The 16,879-nt window shown below is 33.1% G+C and overlaps 1 protein-coding gene across 1 annotated transcript in view; it reads left to right on the top strand.

Moving 5' to 3' along the window:
• LOC150087047 (lysine-specific demethylase RAD23A-like) overlaps positions 1-8,679 on the top strand; it is a 186,011-nt gene extending 177,332 nt beyond the window's left edge. The window contains exon 8 of the mRNA XM_090372915.1: positions 8,291-8,679. Coding sequence (XP_090229041.1) covers positions 8,291-8,401 — 111 coding nt within the window. The 3' untranslated portion in view covers positions 8,402-8,679. The remainder of the gene's footprint in view (positions 1-8,290) is intronic.
• The last annotated feature ends 8,200 nt before the right edge of the window (positions 8,680-16,879 follow it).

Here is a 16,879-nt window from a genome sequence, read left to right as displayed (position 1 = left end):
AGTTATACTATGGCTGTATTATTTTAATATTAAATGTGTATTTTGATAGTACAATTTAAGTTATACTGCAGTCTGGAGCTTAAAAAAAAAAACTACTTTTTCCAAAAAAACCTGTTTTCCTTCTGCTTACAAATGGCCACACTCCAGCTTTTTGAAAGTCAAAAGTTGGCAGCTATGTTCATGGCTTATACCAAATCTGTCTAAACAACTGTTCCTCTGAAATATATGGTGCACATTTCTTAGCTGGTCCAGATGAGAACTAAGTGATGTCACCAAAACTCCTTTCATATCTCTTTTAAGTTGCCCTAAACAATCAATAATATTGTGCAATGTCAGTATTGCATAATATAAGGCATGTTCAGACTTCCATCAAGGGAAGTCTACAAAAACATTTTCTATCAAGAGGCTTTATAAAGTAATACATTCTAGTGAAAGTTGTAAATAATCAAACTAAACTAAAATTTAAGCATTATAGTTCTAACTCTGATTTTTTAAATAACTGTTCGCTTTCTTTTATTGATTAACTAATTATTTATATTTTTAATATGGTAATAAAATATTTTCTGAATTACTTTATGGAAAGATATTTCAGAATGTGTGCTGGGAAATGTTAAGTGTTAGTAGTATAATGATAAGTTTGGTATTCTTATTTTAAAAAAAGTCCATACTCAAGTCAGTACTTTAAATCTTTTCTGGTGTGCCCAGTTAGTTACATTTTTTGAAAACATTAAAATGTGGCAATCCTAACATTGCAGCTCCAAAATCTTCCAGAATCCCAAAAAAGAGAAGACACTATTAGAACCGAACCATTGCCGGATCACCAGAACAAAAGTTGTCTAAGTTTCAGGAGAATATGTCCTCTGCATTTCTAGAAATATGTTGCGATTACAATTTCTAATAGAGTTAAAATCCTTACAATTTCTTATTGTATCTTTTATAATTCCCAATTATAATTTGGAATTATAGTAATGAAGTCCAAGTAATGAAGTTCCTTCTATTATTTAGGCTGGGGCTCCCCTGCCTAATTTGGAAAGTGAGGTGACCAATTTCAGTTTGGAATTGGGTTAGAGCAGTGATGCGCACAACCTTTGTCTATCAATGGGCCACATTACAAATATTTTCTGAGCCTGCAGGCTGCATTAAGAAAAAATTGTAGTGTAAATATAAAAATTCCTCTATAGTACTATTGGTTTGATGTGTTAACATTGCAAATAAATTTAATTTGTGCATTTGAATTTATTATCACATTAGTATACATACAGTAACTAAGAACAAGACATTTTTAATTATATTTAAACAAAAGCATATTTTTTAATATTTCAATGCAAAAAAAAAAAAAAAAGCGAAAAATTGGTAGACAAACTGATCTTTAGTATATGTTTTAGTTCTCCATTCACGCTAGTGGGATCTTTGAGCCTGCATTGCTTTTTCATAAATGTTTCATTTCTTGTGTGATGTCGGTAGTGTTCATCCTTAATACAGTGGACCCCCCCACACCCTTTACGATATTAATCCATTCCAGAGACACCATTGTAATGTGAACCCAATAACACATTGTTTTTTTGGTAATTCGTTCCAAGACCTCAGAAGTTGAAATTTTCTTCTTACTTTATTATCAGTTTACACGATGTTGTACTTACACATATTGAATACAGTAAATTTAAGTCAAATAAGCACAACACAAAAAAATCACTTCAACTAAAGGATGCAAAAACAAAACATGCAGCCAACACATTTACAAACACTGCTATTGGCTGAGAGGAAGAACCATATGGTCCGGTCAGAGACGATCGTAAGCCCATCATAAAATTAAATAATTAGGCACCAGTTAACATGATCACTGGTTAGTAGAATCAACTACTTTATAGAATAAAATTTCAAAAAATCAATTCAAATCATTAGAATGCACTACACTTTCATTATTATCAATGTCTGGTTATAAGAATCAATTTTGAACACCCCTGTGATATTTTTGTAAAGCACATTTCTGGAGGTCTCTACCATAAAATAAAAAAACAATTTGCAGTTTCCAATTTATTGGGCTTTTCTGTTAGTGCAGTCTCTTATAAATGGGTAGTAAACTCAATTTATTGCATTTGCAATAATACCAATAGCTGGAATTCTGTGGGTTTTTACGTTATTATGGTGAAATGTGTTTCCCCTTCCATGAAATCTTCAATTGTATAAAAAATATAAATAAAATTTTCAGAATGTTCTCTTCATTCTTATTTTTTAAGCTTTGTAAACTTGTTACTCCATATCTCACTCTTGCGTATATTGTGTTAGTTGATTTGTGTGCCGTGTTCTTTGTTATTGGTTGTTTATCTTTTTTTTACTGTTTTAAATTTTCAACCCAAAAAAAAAATGTCAGTGTATAGAAATATCAATTACCATATTTCCCCATGTATAAGACACACCTTTTTTCCAAAAATTTGGGGTCTAAAAACTGGGTGAGTCTTATACAGTGGTTGTAGATTTTTTTTTACTTGCAATTCCTGCTTTTTTGCGCTTATAGTCTTTGCGGTCATTGTTTCGCACTTGTTACTGATATATTAGGTTGCGTTTTGCCACATTCTGCCCAGAAATGGCTCAGAAAAGATTTTCGTACAGTGCTGAATTCAAGTTAAAAGTGATCCAGTTTGCAAAAATGAATGGAAATCGTGCTGCTGAACATAAAGTTTGGTCCTCCTCCAACTGAGAAAACAATCCGAGACTGGCTACGGGAAGAAGAAACCCTACTGAAAATGTGACGGCAGAAGAAGACCATTAGAAGCAAGTCAGCAAAATGGCCTGATTTAGAGAGGGAATTGAAGATATGGATTGAGGAGCAAAGGGCAATTGGAATTCCTGTGTCCACAAAGATGGTTCAGCATGAGGCAAGAAGAATTGCTGATGAAAAAGAAGTTACTGATTTCAAAGGAGGACACAATTGGTGCTTCAGGTTCATGAAACGGAATGGACTAAGCATGTGTACACGCACCAGACTTGCCCAAAAGAGGCCTGAAAGCTATGAGCAGAAGGTTCTTGAATTTCATCGTTTTGTCATTCAATGTCGGAAGACACATCAGTTTGAGTTGGGACAGATTGCAATATGGACGAAGTCCTCCTTCAATTTGATGTCCCAAGTAACAGAACTGTTGATAAGAAGGGGGTGAAAACTGTAACTGTGAAGACAAGTGGACATGAAAAGAGCCATTATACAGTTGTTCTAGCTTGTTGTGCTGACGGAACCAAGTTCCCTCCTGTGCTGATTTTCAAACGCAAAACAATGCCAAAAGAAGACATTCCTCGAGGAGTGATTGTCCACGTTCATGACAAGGGTTGGATAGATCAGGATGTGATGAAGATCTAGTTTGAGAAAGTTTAGAGCAGGAGACCAGGTGGGCTCTTACGCAAACCTGCCCTATTGGTGCTTGATCAGTTCAGGACACACATGACAAAAAATACAAAGAAGATTGCTGCAGAGCAAAAAACAAAACTTGCCGTCATACCTTGACATCCCAGCTCCAACCACTTGATGTCAGCATTAACAAACCCTTCAAAACTGACATGAGAGACGAATGGAACCAATGGATGAAATCTTCTGGGAGCAATTTGACACCAGCAGGAAGAGTGAAGAAACCAACTATAAGAGAAGTTTGTATCTGGGTGAAAAGATCCTGGGATAATATCAAGATTGAGATCGTTGTCAAGTCATTTAAGAAGTGTGGCATTTCAAATGCCATAGATGGAACTGAGGACGAGGCAATATATGAAGACAGTGATTCGTCATTAGACACAGATGAGGACAAGCTAATGGATGGGAGTTTTGACAGTGATGAGGAGTTGTATGAATTTTATGATGAATAAAACTTGAGTTCAATAACTTTATGTAATACATTTTTTTTTCCAATTTCGGGCCCCAAAATTAAGGTGCTTCTTATACAAAGGGTACTAGGAAAGTTTTGCAATATGACGCAACAATGAATCACAGGAAGCTGCTTGTTGCTGCATGTTGAGACATGTTCATACGTGCATAGTAGCTGCTGCGCCAAGTCGATGGGCTCAGTTATTCATTAGTAGTGAGAGTGTAAAGTGCTTGCGATGGCATCGTGGTCACGAAATGAGATAAGGACAGTTTTGCGGTATAGTTTCGTGCGTGGTTTAACCATAGACCAGTGCTTAGAAGAAATGACTCTTGCACTAGATGATGATTGTCTACATTGTACAACGATATTCAGGTGGTATAGAGAATTCCAAAGGGGAAATTTCACTCTGGAGGATTCTGAGAGGCCGGGAAGGCCACGAATGTCAGTTACGGAGGAAAACGTTACTGCTGTGAGGAAAATGCTTGACGAAAACAGGCGAGTGACCTACCAACAGATAGAGGATACTTTGGGCCTAAATGCACCAGCAATTCGTTCGATTCTGCAAGATCATTTGCAGGTGAAGAAACTTTGTTCTCTCTGGGTGCCGCATCAACTGACTGAAGAGCAGATGACACGACGTGTGACTTGGTGCCGGAGATGTTAAAAAAGTTTGATAAGGGACAATCTCGGTATGTGAACAACATCGTGACAGGTGACGAGACTTGGCTGTACTATTACGATCTGCCGACCAAGGCTCAAAACAAAGTTTGGGTCTTTGATGATGACGACACACCCGTAATTGTCAGAAAATCCCGATCTGTAAAGAAGAAAATGATAGCTGTATTTTTCAAATCGAGTGGAATTGTGGAACGTGTCGTTTTGGACACGCAGAAGACAGTCACAGCTAAGTGGTATACTGAACAATGCCTGCCTAAAGTCATTGGATCTATGAAGAACCTGCGGCCAAAGTCAAGAATGGACACCTGGTACCTCCATCACGAAAATGCTCCAGCTCACCGCGCCAAAGCCTGCACCGAATATTTGACCACGACAGGACTGAAACTTCTCTAGCACCCTCCCTACAGTCCAGACCTTGCTCCCTGCGACTTTGCACTGTTCCCGCATGTGAAAATGAAGCTAAAAGGGAGGCGGTTTTCCAGTGATGAGGACCTTCTACGGGCTTGGGACAACAAGTGTGCTTTACTCCCTAGTGAAACTTGGCAGAACTAGTTTAAAGATTGGTTTCGGAGGATGGAGAGGTGTATTGAATGTAGAGGAAATTACTTTGAAAAAATTAAATAAACAAAGCTGTATTGCAAAACTTTCCTAGTACCCTTTGTACATGGGTAAGTACGGTAGTTAGTGTGCACATATTACATTATTAATGAAGCTATGTAAGTGTACATTTATTTTTATTTTGCTAACCTGTGGATAATATTCTTCCAATTTTCACATATCATATAATTTTATTGATTTATAAGGTAACAAAGTGTAAATTTGTGCTCTATATATCTTTATAGGAACTTCAAAAGAATTTGCAAAGATTTTCAGTATGTTTTTACCATTCTCTGTGTCTGCAAATCTTTCTGAAAAAGATTGTTGAATATATTCTACATGACAAACATACTTGGAATCATATTATTATATTTGTTAAAAGTTTCTTGGCATCTAGGGAAGTGAGAATGTTTTTGTTTGCTAATTGTTCTCTCAATAGCTCTAATTTTATCTGATAGGCTGACACCCTATTTACAAATTCACAAATCAGTTGGTTTCTGCATTGTAATTTTTCATTTTATTCATTAAGCTGGGCTGTAATATATGTTAAAAATGCTAAGTCACATATCCATCAAGGATTAATGAATGTACAGTAGAACCCCCACTAATCTGGACCCCAATGACCCGGACTTTCTGTTAATCCCAACTGGATTTTCATTCGGGAAAATTCTAACTATCGAAAAAAAATATACATTTCTGTGCACTGACATTTGGAAGGGGGTTTAAAATTTAAAACAATAAAAAAGATAAGCAATCAATAACAAAGAACACCGCACGCAAAAATTACAACTAACACGATACGCGTAAGTGAGAACAGAGTAACAAGTTACGAAACTTAAAAAATAGGAATGAAGAGAACATTCTGAAAATATATTTGTTTTTGATATGATTGATGATTTCATCGAAGGGGAAACACATTTCATCATAATAACGTAAAAACCCATAGAATTCCAGCTGTCGGTGTTATTGCAAATTGAATAAGATCATGTATACTACCCGTTTATAATAGATTGCACTAACAGAAAAGCCTAATAAACAGGGGACTACTTATTGTTTTTATTGTATGGTTGTAACCTCCAGAAATCCGACTGGACCATGTGGTATGGTCAGAGACAATCGTAGCGTAATCTTGAGTGATGGCCTATTCAGTTGACAGCTGCAGCTAGCATTGTGCATGCGTTAATTTTGAAAGTGGGTTTCAGAATTAAAGCAAAGAAAACATTGGCTATTTTAAGTAAACTTCTCGAAAATAGTTATTTGTTTTGTGTTGTTTTTTTTTTTTTTTTTTTGTGTTTAATTTTGTGCAATATAACATTCTATATTAAAACTTTATTGCTTTGTACAGTATTTTGTTTACTTACTATGTTCTTTTACTTTTTATAATTTTTACTTTAAAATATTTTATTAATTTAATATAAAAACAATTTAGTTAAAAATTTTGTAATTTAGTAACTTTAAATAAAAACTGGTACATTAAAGACAGCTTCTGGTTGATCCGGAATTTCGCTAATCCAGACTGGGTGTGGTCCCGTCAAGTCTGGATTAATGGGGGTTCTACTTTATTCATATCTTGTCCCTTTTCTAGTAAAAACATCTTTACTTCCTCAAAAGGTGACATAGAATGCTGCAAAATTTTGCCTCTGTTAAGCCAACAGTTTCAGAATATATATAATATCCCCATATTTAGCTTGTTTCCTCAAGAAATGCTTTAAATTGGCTGTGGTTCAGAGAACTAGATCTGATGAAGTTAACTGCCTTAACAACACCATCCATAACTTTATGAAAACCATAAACATATTTTCTGAACATTTTTGAAATGTGTTTCAGGTGGATTATGCAATTAATTTCTTCAACTCAATTTTGTGTACCATTTGCTGTAAACATTTAGGCAGAAGAAAACACCATGCACTTTTGAGCCCTACTCATCAAAGGAACTCCATCAGTAACTATTCCCACAAGTCTGTTCAAATCCATATTGTATTTTTCAAGGCTTTTGTAAGTAAGCCCCTCAAAAAGATCAGGTCCCTTTTTTCTGACTTTTCAACAGATGGAGATCAACCATTTCTTCATATACTTAAAATTCTGGATCTTATCCCACATTTCTGGATTTTATCATTTGTGAAGTTGATGAATTGTCAGTTGACTCATCCAATGGATAAGAAACAGTTTCTGAAGATTTCTGAAAATTTGGTTTCAACATCGTGTGAAATTTCTACCAGGTGGCATTGTTCAGTCATCTGGTTTAAACTGATGGAGTCAAGTTTTTCCACACAATTTGCACAACAAAGCTTCTGTGATGCAGCATATAATTTTTTTTTTTTTTTTAATGAAATCTCCATCATTAAAGGGTTTTAATGATTTCACAATCAAATATATCAAAGCAAATGTCAAAAGCCTGTTCTGAAGTATCTGAATGTTTTGTAAATATGGTTTGTTGTACTCCAAGGGATGAATCATCTTTGAAATGTTTGTTTTCTTAACTCCAGAAAATTTCAAGTTGAAGTCCAAATGTCTTGTTTCATAGTGACATTTTAATTATACACCTTTGGAATGCTTATAATCTGATTCCAAATTAAACAGATAATGTTTTTTTATTATTTTTTTATTTTTTTATTTTTGTATCGTTCCAGTTCTGAGCAAAGTGATTTAATGATATCTTGGAGATTAAGTAAAAAATCACAAGTGGTACTTGATACGATTACCAAAAAAAAAAAAAAAATAATAATAATAAAATAATCATCAGACATGCTTCCAATAACTGCAGAATAACTGGACTCAGTACATTAAGTCTTAAGGGACGTACTTTGATGGGACATGGTGTGAGATTAGGTAAGTTAAAAAAAACTCTTGGCTTTTAAATACATTCTCATAACGTAACTTCTGGGTAGCATCCCGAATACTCAGCCCTGGCCTGCACAATCCCACTAGCTGTTCATGTCCATATTCACTAGACTCATTTTCATGCTGCTTCTGTGACACATCTCTATCCCCTGCAGCTTCATTTATACTTTGCTATTGCAGTGAACTCTACAACATGTTACTTTAATTTTTAATATCTTATTTTCTGAAATTAAACATCCTATAATATTTTTTAATTTTTAAATATATAAAATTTTTAATAATTTTCGTATTTTTATAATGAAAATTTATTGTTTTCTGATTTTCAGCTAAAGGCCCTTGGTTTTCCAGAATATCTAGTTGTGCAGGCTTACTTTGCATGTGATAAAAATGAAAATTTAGCTGCAAACTTTCTTCTGTCCCAGAATTTTGATGACTGACGTGAATTTCTTGTGATTTAGTTTTAAGTGGTTAAGTTATGTGCTTTGTTTAATATGTTGAATAGTGTGCACATTCATTTATCATTAGAATGAAAAGAAAGGAGAATTGTTGAGTCAAATGATTTTCCAGATGCATATGTATGAAATTCCATTATGATATTGCGCTTTATAATGTTACCTAACTCATTAAGCATGAACTTATTCCTACAATATTGAATGTACAGTGTACATTCTTTTTAAATAAGGAATAAAAGAAGTACATAATTCACCATAAAATAGATAAATGTTTCCTTTCAAAAAAAGGAGTTTTCAAAGTTATAATTTTTTTTAATAAAAAAATATTCATTTCAATGAACCTGTTAAATTGAAAATCTTGTTTCTTTTAATACAATTTAAAATTATAAGAATACCTTTACTGTCTGGTTACATATATCACAATTTTTAATTGAAAACAGTGTAAAACTTAACATTTTGGTATAGACTTCATGTGAAAATAATGTCATGGAAACATTTAAAACTTAATTTATAAAGGTTTTAAGATTTCATTAAAATAACTAACTTTGTATATTTATTGAAAAAAAAATTATTGATCAGAATTTAACAGGAGGAATTTTGATTGTTATGTGGTTTAAGGTTGTCTTCCACAATATACAGCTGTCTTTTCCTGCTTTCTATGCAAGTAGTTTGAGATTCTTTAAATGTGGAATTTGTAATTTAGCTGTAATATAATATAGTAACCTAAAAAAAGTGAATACACCCCCCCACACACACACACACACTAAGTGCATCCTCATTATTTTTGATTAAGCTTTTTGTGTGATTCTAATTCTACACTTTGTTATTTTGTTCAAAATTTTAATAAATAAATGCTGTTCTGATTTTGATTTTTTTTTTTTTTGTGAACTTGTTCCACTTTCAACAGTATGTAGCCGAAGATCAGAGAATGTGATTGTAGTAGTAAATGTAATTAAGGTATTAAGGTATATTTGTTGAAATTAATGGTTGAGAGGAATGAAAGTTTTACAATTTAAAATTACACTGAAACAGTACATTTGCAAAATTAAAAAGAAAGAATGAAATAAAAGTTGTTCAAATTATAAAATTATAGCAATAAAACATGCAGTTTTATTGTAGAATTTTGAACATGATTAATTTTTTTAATAATAGCGTAACATTATTTAAAGTTGTGAAACTGTTAAGAGGCCATTTGCTAAGCTCAGTATTGATTTTATTGTGTTTCCCATATAAAACCATTTAAAATTTTTAATAGTAACACAATAGATGAAATACTTGCTAATAATGCAAAAAAATGAGGTCTGTGCAACATTACTAGCGGTATTTTTTACTTCTGGCTAGAAATGGGTGTGCCTTAACCATACCTAGATTCTCAACATATGCACAGTTGGAAAATGAGGAAGTAGGGATTAACTACATCGTGATTAATTTCATTTGCATAACAAGAAATTTTAGCATTATAAATTTCTACTAGTTACTTTTATGATTTTGTGCTTTCTTTCATCCAGTTATTTGCCAGTTATTTTGAACATAACAATTATGATAATCATTGCTTTTATTCTGGACTGTGATTCCCTCTCCACTCCTTGTGTGATAAGAATTCTAAGTAATATATAAATGCATCTTTGATTCTGTGGCATCTGAGAATATTATTTATACTTCATTTTGTGTAAGGAAAATTCTAAGAGTATATGAGCACTGCAACTCTTTAAATTTTTTATTATTTAAAATATATTAGATTTATAACAAAAATATTTAATAGTATATTTTTGATTCGATAACACAAGAATATTCTTATTCTTTTTATTTTAAGAAAAACATTTAAGAATATACAAGCACAGCAACTCATTTTAAATTTGTTATAATTTAAAATACTCTATTAATAATGGCCCTTTGGTAATGAGGGTTTCTATATGTAATTAATGCAAACAAATTAAAATATTTTTTGCAGATACAATAAATTATTGCAGATTAGTTGTTGAAAGTTTTGTTCTTCACTTAAGAAATTTATCAGAAAATTTTCGATACCAGTTAAACAAAATAAATGTCTGCAGGACTTTTTAAATTTCATATTTTTTCTGTAATTAAATATGCATGGTTATTTTGTTTTTAAAATGCCAACTAAGAATGCTACATAACTTCTAACCAAATTGCTGAATAAAACATTAAATTTTTTTTTCGTTGCTTCTACCTCATCATTTGAAGCAATAGTATTTAAGCAGTGCTGTTTCTTCTGTTTAATATACTTTAGCACATGCTGTGAATTATGAATATTTATATATAGGATTTGCTGACTGCATAATTACTTGCTCTTTCAGAGACTGATAAGTGCCTTTGTAGCATATATATTGTTTGGTCAATTTTGAGATTTAAAAAAAAAAAAAAAAAAATTTGTTTTCAGTGAGTGAATGTCATATTTCTACAATGGTCCAAATAGTTATCACCTTCAACAGGAATACAGGCTTACTATTCTTTGTATGTAAAAACCACAGTTGTAATTTCTCTCTATATGGCTTTGTTGTATTACAGATTGTGATATTAAACTTGTCAAAGTATTTTAATGGGTATATAGTTGCCCAACTTTCTGCTTTTCACAATAGTTTGTAAATTTGCTATTCTGCTCATTACTAAGGCTATTAATTTTTAAATGAAACAGATTGTTAACAATGGATTGTTTCTTAGTGATGCTGAATTTCAAGTGCTGTATAAATTTAAAAAGAAAAATATTAACATTTTCCGTATTGAATAAAGGTAAAAATTTTTTTCTTAACTACATTATTTTTCTACTTTATATTTTCAAAAATATGTATATTTGGGGACTGGGGAGATATTTTTAAAATGTATTCTCTCACAAGTATGCATGCATTTAAATTATGCACATTGCAAGTATAGAATATCTGTCAGTTTTTCTAAACCTTTAGTTTTGTTATTCAGTCCATAAAGAATCACAATGACAAATTGCATCCCTCTTCACCTAATCAATCACATTAAATTAATTCCCAGTCAAATATCCCCATGTAGTCTGAGTTGGATCAGGTTTATTTAGGAAAATATACCGCTCAAATTCCCTTAATTATAAGCATATAATTATTGTTGCAACCTGTTTATTTTTTGATACAGTGGATGAAATCATTTCACTGTAACACTTCATACTTTTGTATAGTAATTAAAGATCATTTCAGTTTATGATAAAGCTTCACATGTTTTTTTCTTGTTTCGACTTCCTTGATTACTCTTTATGTACGGTTCCATGTTATTCAGAGTCATGTTTTACTTTACTTTGCTAAACATACAATTGTTTACTGGTATCTGGGAGAAAATATTCACCTTTTTTTTTTATCTCTCAAATAAAAAATGGGTACTTTTTTGATGCTTTTATTTCTCAGTTGAAAATTTCACAATGATAATAACTTGTATGTGAATAAATATATTAGATTGGGTTTTCAAAGTAATAAAATATCGACTACAATTATTTTATTTTTACACGTGGTGGCTGTTAGTGATTTATTTTACAAGTGGCTTATCCTAATGAGTATTAGTAATAAGCAGACAAGCTTTCAGTTTAAAAAAAAATTCATCATCTGGCTCTATGATTTATCTTGACATTCAGAATGATGTTGATATTTTGAAAATTACGCCTTGCCTCTGTTGGTTGGTTGCAACTTGATATTGCAAAGAAATGTTTGGGTTTAGGAATTACTATTATTAATAGGATGGAACAACACATAAATGACATCACTATGTTGTTGAGGAAGGAATAATGTGTTAACACTGGTTCTGGAAATAGCTACATATTTCCATCCTCAGAGTGACTGGAAGATATTCAGAGTTGGAACCCACCCTTTGATTTACTGTAATCACAGTTACCCTGAGAAACATGCAACATAGCATGCCAACAGTTTGATTTTAAACTGGCTAAACAAAGCATGCTTTTAAATAAATAAACATTAGTAAAGAATGGGCCTGGTGTACTGGGGTCCATGGTTTTTTAATAACATACACATATAAGTTATAAATCCAGTTTAATGTAAGAATACAAATATATACTAACAGTAGCTTTCGAGACGCGTGTCTCTTCATCAACTGACATTTAAATACAAAAATACAACGGATAAGTGCAATGAGCTGAGTGAGGCACGTTAATCATGCGTCATTGTTGTTGCATGGACGTGCGCTGCTTTCTACTCCACTGATCATCTAGCATTAAAACGGTTGTCTCTAGGATGGGGTGAACTTTGAAATAGTAGACCACTCACGACACTTTCGCCACCGCCTATGGCTAGAGTCACTCAACATAGTAAACAATCCAAAGGCATTAAATCGCCAGAAAGGCATATGTCTATACCCCATCCTAGAGACAACCGTTTCAATGCTAGATGATCAGTGGAGTAGAAAGCAGTGCACGTCCGTGCAACAACAATGACGCATGATTAACGTGCCTCACTCAGCTCATTGCACTTATCCGTTGTATTTTTGTATTTAAATGTTAGTTGATGAAGAGACACGCGTCTCGAAAGCTACTGTTAGTATATATTTGTATTCTTATATTAAACTGGATTTATAACTTATACGTGTATGTTATTAAATAAACATTATCGCTCATGAAAGCATGCACATATTTCCCTTTGTAGCAGTTGAGTGCCAGGGATTTACAAGAAGTTGATATATATGAAGAAACAAAGATTAAATATTACATTAAAAAGTTATAACAATAACCCAGCAGTAGTATTGCATAGCCTGACAGCCCCTACAGAAAAATATTTATTGCTTGCAGGTGACTGATTTGCAATTAGTTTGTTAATTGTCTTGTATGCACCCCCCCCCCCTTCATTTATATTGTGCATCCTGTGTAAAGTGGAGGACTGAAAAAGAAGGTAGTCAGTATCATTTATGTTATTTTATTTCCAGGTAAAAAAAAAAAAAAAAAAAAAAAAAAAAGGTAAACTGCAGCCATTATCAACCCACTGCAGGATGGAAGCCTCCTCAACAATTCATGTTGAGAGAAATGGACCGTAATCTGCCACGCTGGTCCAGTGCGGGTTGGCAGATTGACCGTATTTAGCAGGCAGGGGCTTGAACTCCGGTCTGCTCAAGGAGTGTGTGCTATTGTACTCCCACTCCTGACCACTCGGTGCCAGGTAGTGGCCACAAACATTAAATCATAGTTCATCTAATTCTGGGAAGGGAATAATGAATAATTTCATGCTACAATATTATGTTCATAACATTCATTATATATACAGAAGAATTAAGTGATTGGCTTTGTTGTGCTGAAGTAATTCTGAAGTTTGTTACCAAAATTTTTCTGAAATTTTAAGTATAATTAAAAACTTGTATTTACAGGAAAAATACATATACTGGACAATTTTTATTCTCATCACCCATATAGTGCTAAAAAATCTGTTTTAACTACACAAATCTGCAATGTAATAAAATATTGTCATTATGGCAATGATTAACCAATGCTTTCCTAAAAAGGAAATATCCATACAGCTTTATCCAAAATACCATATACAAAATTTAAAATAGATTACAAAACCATCCAAAAATAAAGATGCCTATTAGAAACACAAAAATGGTCTTCCTGTATGATAGCCAATTAGGTAGGCAATTAAATGACTTATTTTCAGACACTGATGTCACTAATATTCTCATCTTATGATAAAACCAGCATGTACTTCAATAACTATGAAAACACGTATAAATATATTTCCAACACCAACAACATGGTGCAGCTGATTCGGTGTTAACAAGGATGTGATGCATGTTACATTGGCGACACTACAATAAAATACAGCACATCAAATGTATCTAGCACATGGACCCACTGTCATCAAGCCAGCTTGTGCACACAAGCATTCAGCTGAACTTAGCCAACTCATTCAGACCACACATCATAAACCAGGAGTTGATTCTGTAACAACACTATTTAAACTGCCTTCCAGCTATAGATTAACCATTTTTGAAGCACTTGCAATAGAATGGTTTAAACAAAACACACAGTATTTAATTTTAAATGGCAAACTCCCCACAAATCTTTCACTAATATGGAATTTATGCAACTTAAAATTTCCAACACCTGCAATTGAGTTGCATCATAGGAATTAGAAATATATATATAAAAAATTCTCTCCTTCTCTATCATATGAACCAACTGACAATGTCAACAAAAGACCATTGTTTGAGCTCTTGGTTCAAGAGTTATTTAATAGAAATATAAGCATTGAGAAAAGAGCACTTTCCTTCATGCAATATTTTAGAAGTTTTTAATCGCTTTCTTTCCACACAACTTATTATTAATATATATACAGTTTGAGAGGTAAGTTCTGAAATTGAGATTATTTTACTATTACTTTTACTGTTATTTAAGTCATGGAACTTTAGGTCAATCCATAATATTAAACTTTTTTTTATTATAACTAGTGAGTATTTATAGTGACTAAAAACACTTTTCCATATACTCATAAAAGATTAAGCATTAATATGCTCCAAGCACAATTCAAAATTTGAATACTTTTTTTTTTTCCTGTTATAGGTTAATAGCTCTTAGGATTTTTTCTTAATTATAGAATTAAAATTAAAGTTATAAGATTATTAACAATTACTACATAATAAAGTAAGAAATTTGACAGTTCAGTGGGTGTTTGGGGGAATTACATGTAGAAGTTAGCATTCACTTTATGCTTAAAAATTGCACTCCTGCCCTTGGTATTGGATGTTGGTACTCTTAGTATTCATGCAAATGGATGCAGTGACATTGATTTGTGTGAGAGACAACTCATTCCTTGCACAGAATCTAAGAAGAGTTGAAGGACCAACACAGCATCCTCTCTGCAGGGACAGATAGTTCACAGCTGGATTATTGGTGACCTGCCATGCTCGAGTTTCTTTTTGGACCTGTTTTTTTGTCCTTATCACTTTGAAAAAATCTGCAATCACTTGCACTGTAGAGACTCTCTGAAGGATAAAAACTGGTCACGGGGGGACCAGTTGGTGCTTAAGCTTGGTTGTTACAAAAGCAGAGCTTGACATCACTGTAGGATTTCAAATTCTCCAAGATAAATATTTAGTTCTGAATGATACCATTTCTGCTGTGATAATGAAATATCCTTCAGAATTATATGTTAATCTGTTAGGAAGAATTAAAGGTAGGAAACTGTAACACGAGACTTTATATGGATCAATGATTCAAAATTCCAAGTGAACGACAGTACTGGGAAACACAACATTCCATACAGAAGAATAAATCGCTATAAGAATCAATTTTTGAATGCCTTTGTGATATTTTTCTAAAACACTTTTCTTTCACTACTACAAAACAATAAAAACAATTGCACTTTCCGGTTTATTGGGCTTTTCTGTTAGCGCAATCTATTATAAACAGGTAGTAAACTCGATCTTATTGCATTTGTGATAATACCGATAACTGGAATTCTGTGGGTTTTTATGCTACAGTATTATGGTGAAATGTGTTCCCCTTCACTGAAATCTTCAATCATATAAAAAACATAAATAAATTTTCAGAAACTTCTCTTCATTCCTATTTACATCTTACAATGATGAAGGGAAAGGAACCAACGGAAAGTGCAAGTGCTGGCAGTGCCAGGAAATGAAACAAGATTGATTTAGAAATGAAGATGATTAATTAAGAAGTACGAAGCAGGACAAAGTTTTTCATCTATTGCAAGGGAATTAGGTCTCGATGCTTCAGCAGTGAATGCTATTTTAAGGGACAGTGCATGTATAAAAGAATATGTCAAAGGATCAACATTGATCACAAAACAGTGTTCAGGTGCTATATTGAAGATGGACAGCTATTATTAATAATATGGATGGAAAATCAGATTCAGAAGCGAGTGCCCCCGAGTCTAATGACCATTCAAGCAAAAGAAACAAGTATTTATAAAAGATATTAAGGTTAAGTACAGCGAACCCCAACCCAAGTTTGTGGCAAGCAGTGGGTGGTTTAATAGGTTCAAGCATCGCACTAGTTTCCAAAGCAAAGTATGCAGTGAAGTCGCAAGTGCCGATTCTGCAGCTGCAGAGAAATTTTGTGATATGTTGGGAAAAATATTGATGAAGGCGGCTATTCAACGCAGCAAAATTTTAATGTTGACGAGACTGCTCTGTATTGGAAAAAATGCCGGATCGAACATACATTGCCAAAGAGGAAAGCACAATGCCAGGTTTCAAGGCTTCAAAAGATAGGGCTATGCTCTTTCTTGGGGCTAATGCAGTGGGAGATTACAGATTAAAGCCACTGCTTGTGTACCATTCTGGAAAGTCACCCTACCCGTGCATTTACAATCAAACGAGAGCATAGATATCTCTCTTTGAGGATTGGTTTAAATGCTGCTTCATTCCTGAGGAAAAATATTAGACAACTACGTTCCTTTCAACATTTTGCTTCAATTAGATAATGCCCCGGACATCCTACGCAGATAGATGATTTCAATTCAAACG

The sequence above is a fragment of the Mastigoproctus giganteus genome, chromosome 4, assembly GCF_048544385.1.
Source record: "Mastigoproctus giganteus isolate SK-2022 chromosome 4, ASM4854438v1, whole genome shotgun sequence".
In the NCBI taxonomy this organism is placed as follows: domain Eukaryota; kingdom Metazoa; phylum Arthropoda; class Arachnida; order Uropygi; family Thelyphonidae; genus Mastigoproctus; species Mastigoproctus giganteus.
The sequence above is the reverse complement of the archived record's forward strand: the minus strand, read 5'-3'. Positions and strand labels throughout refer to the sequence as shown.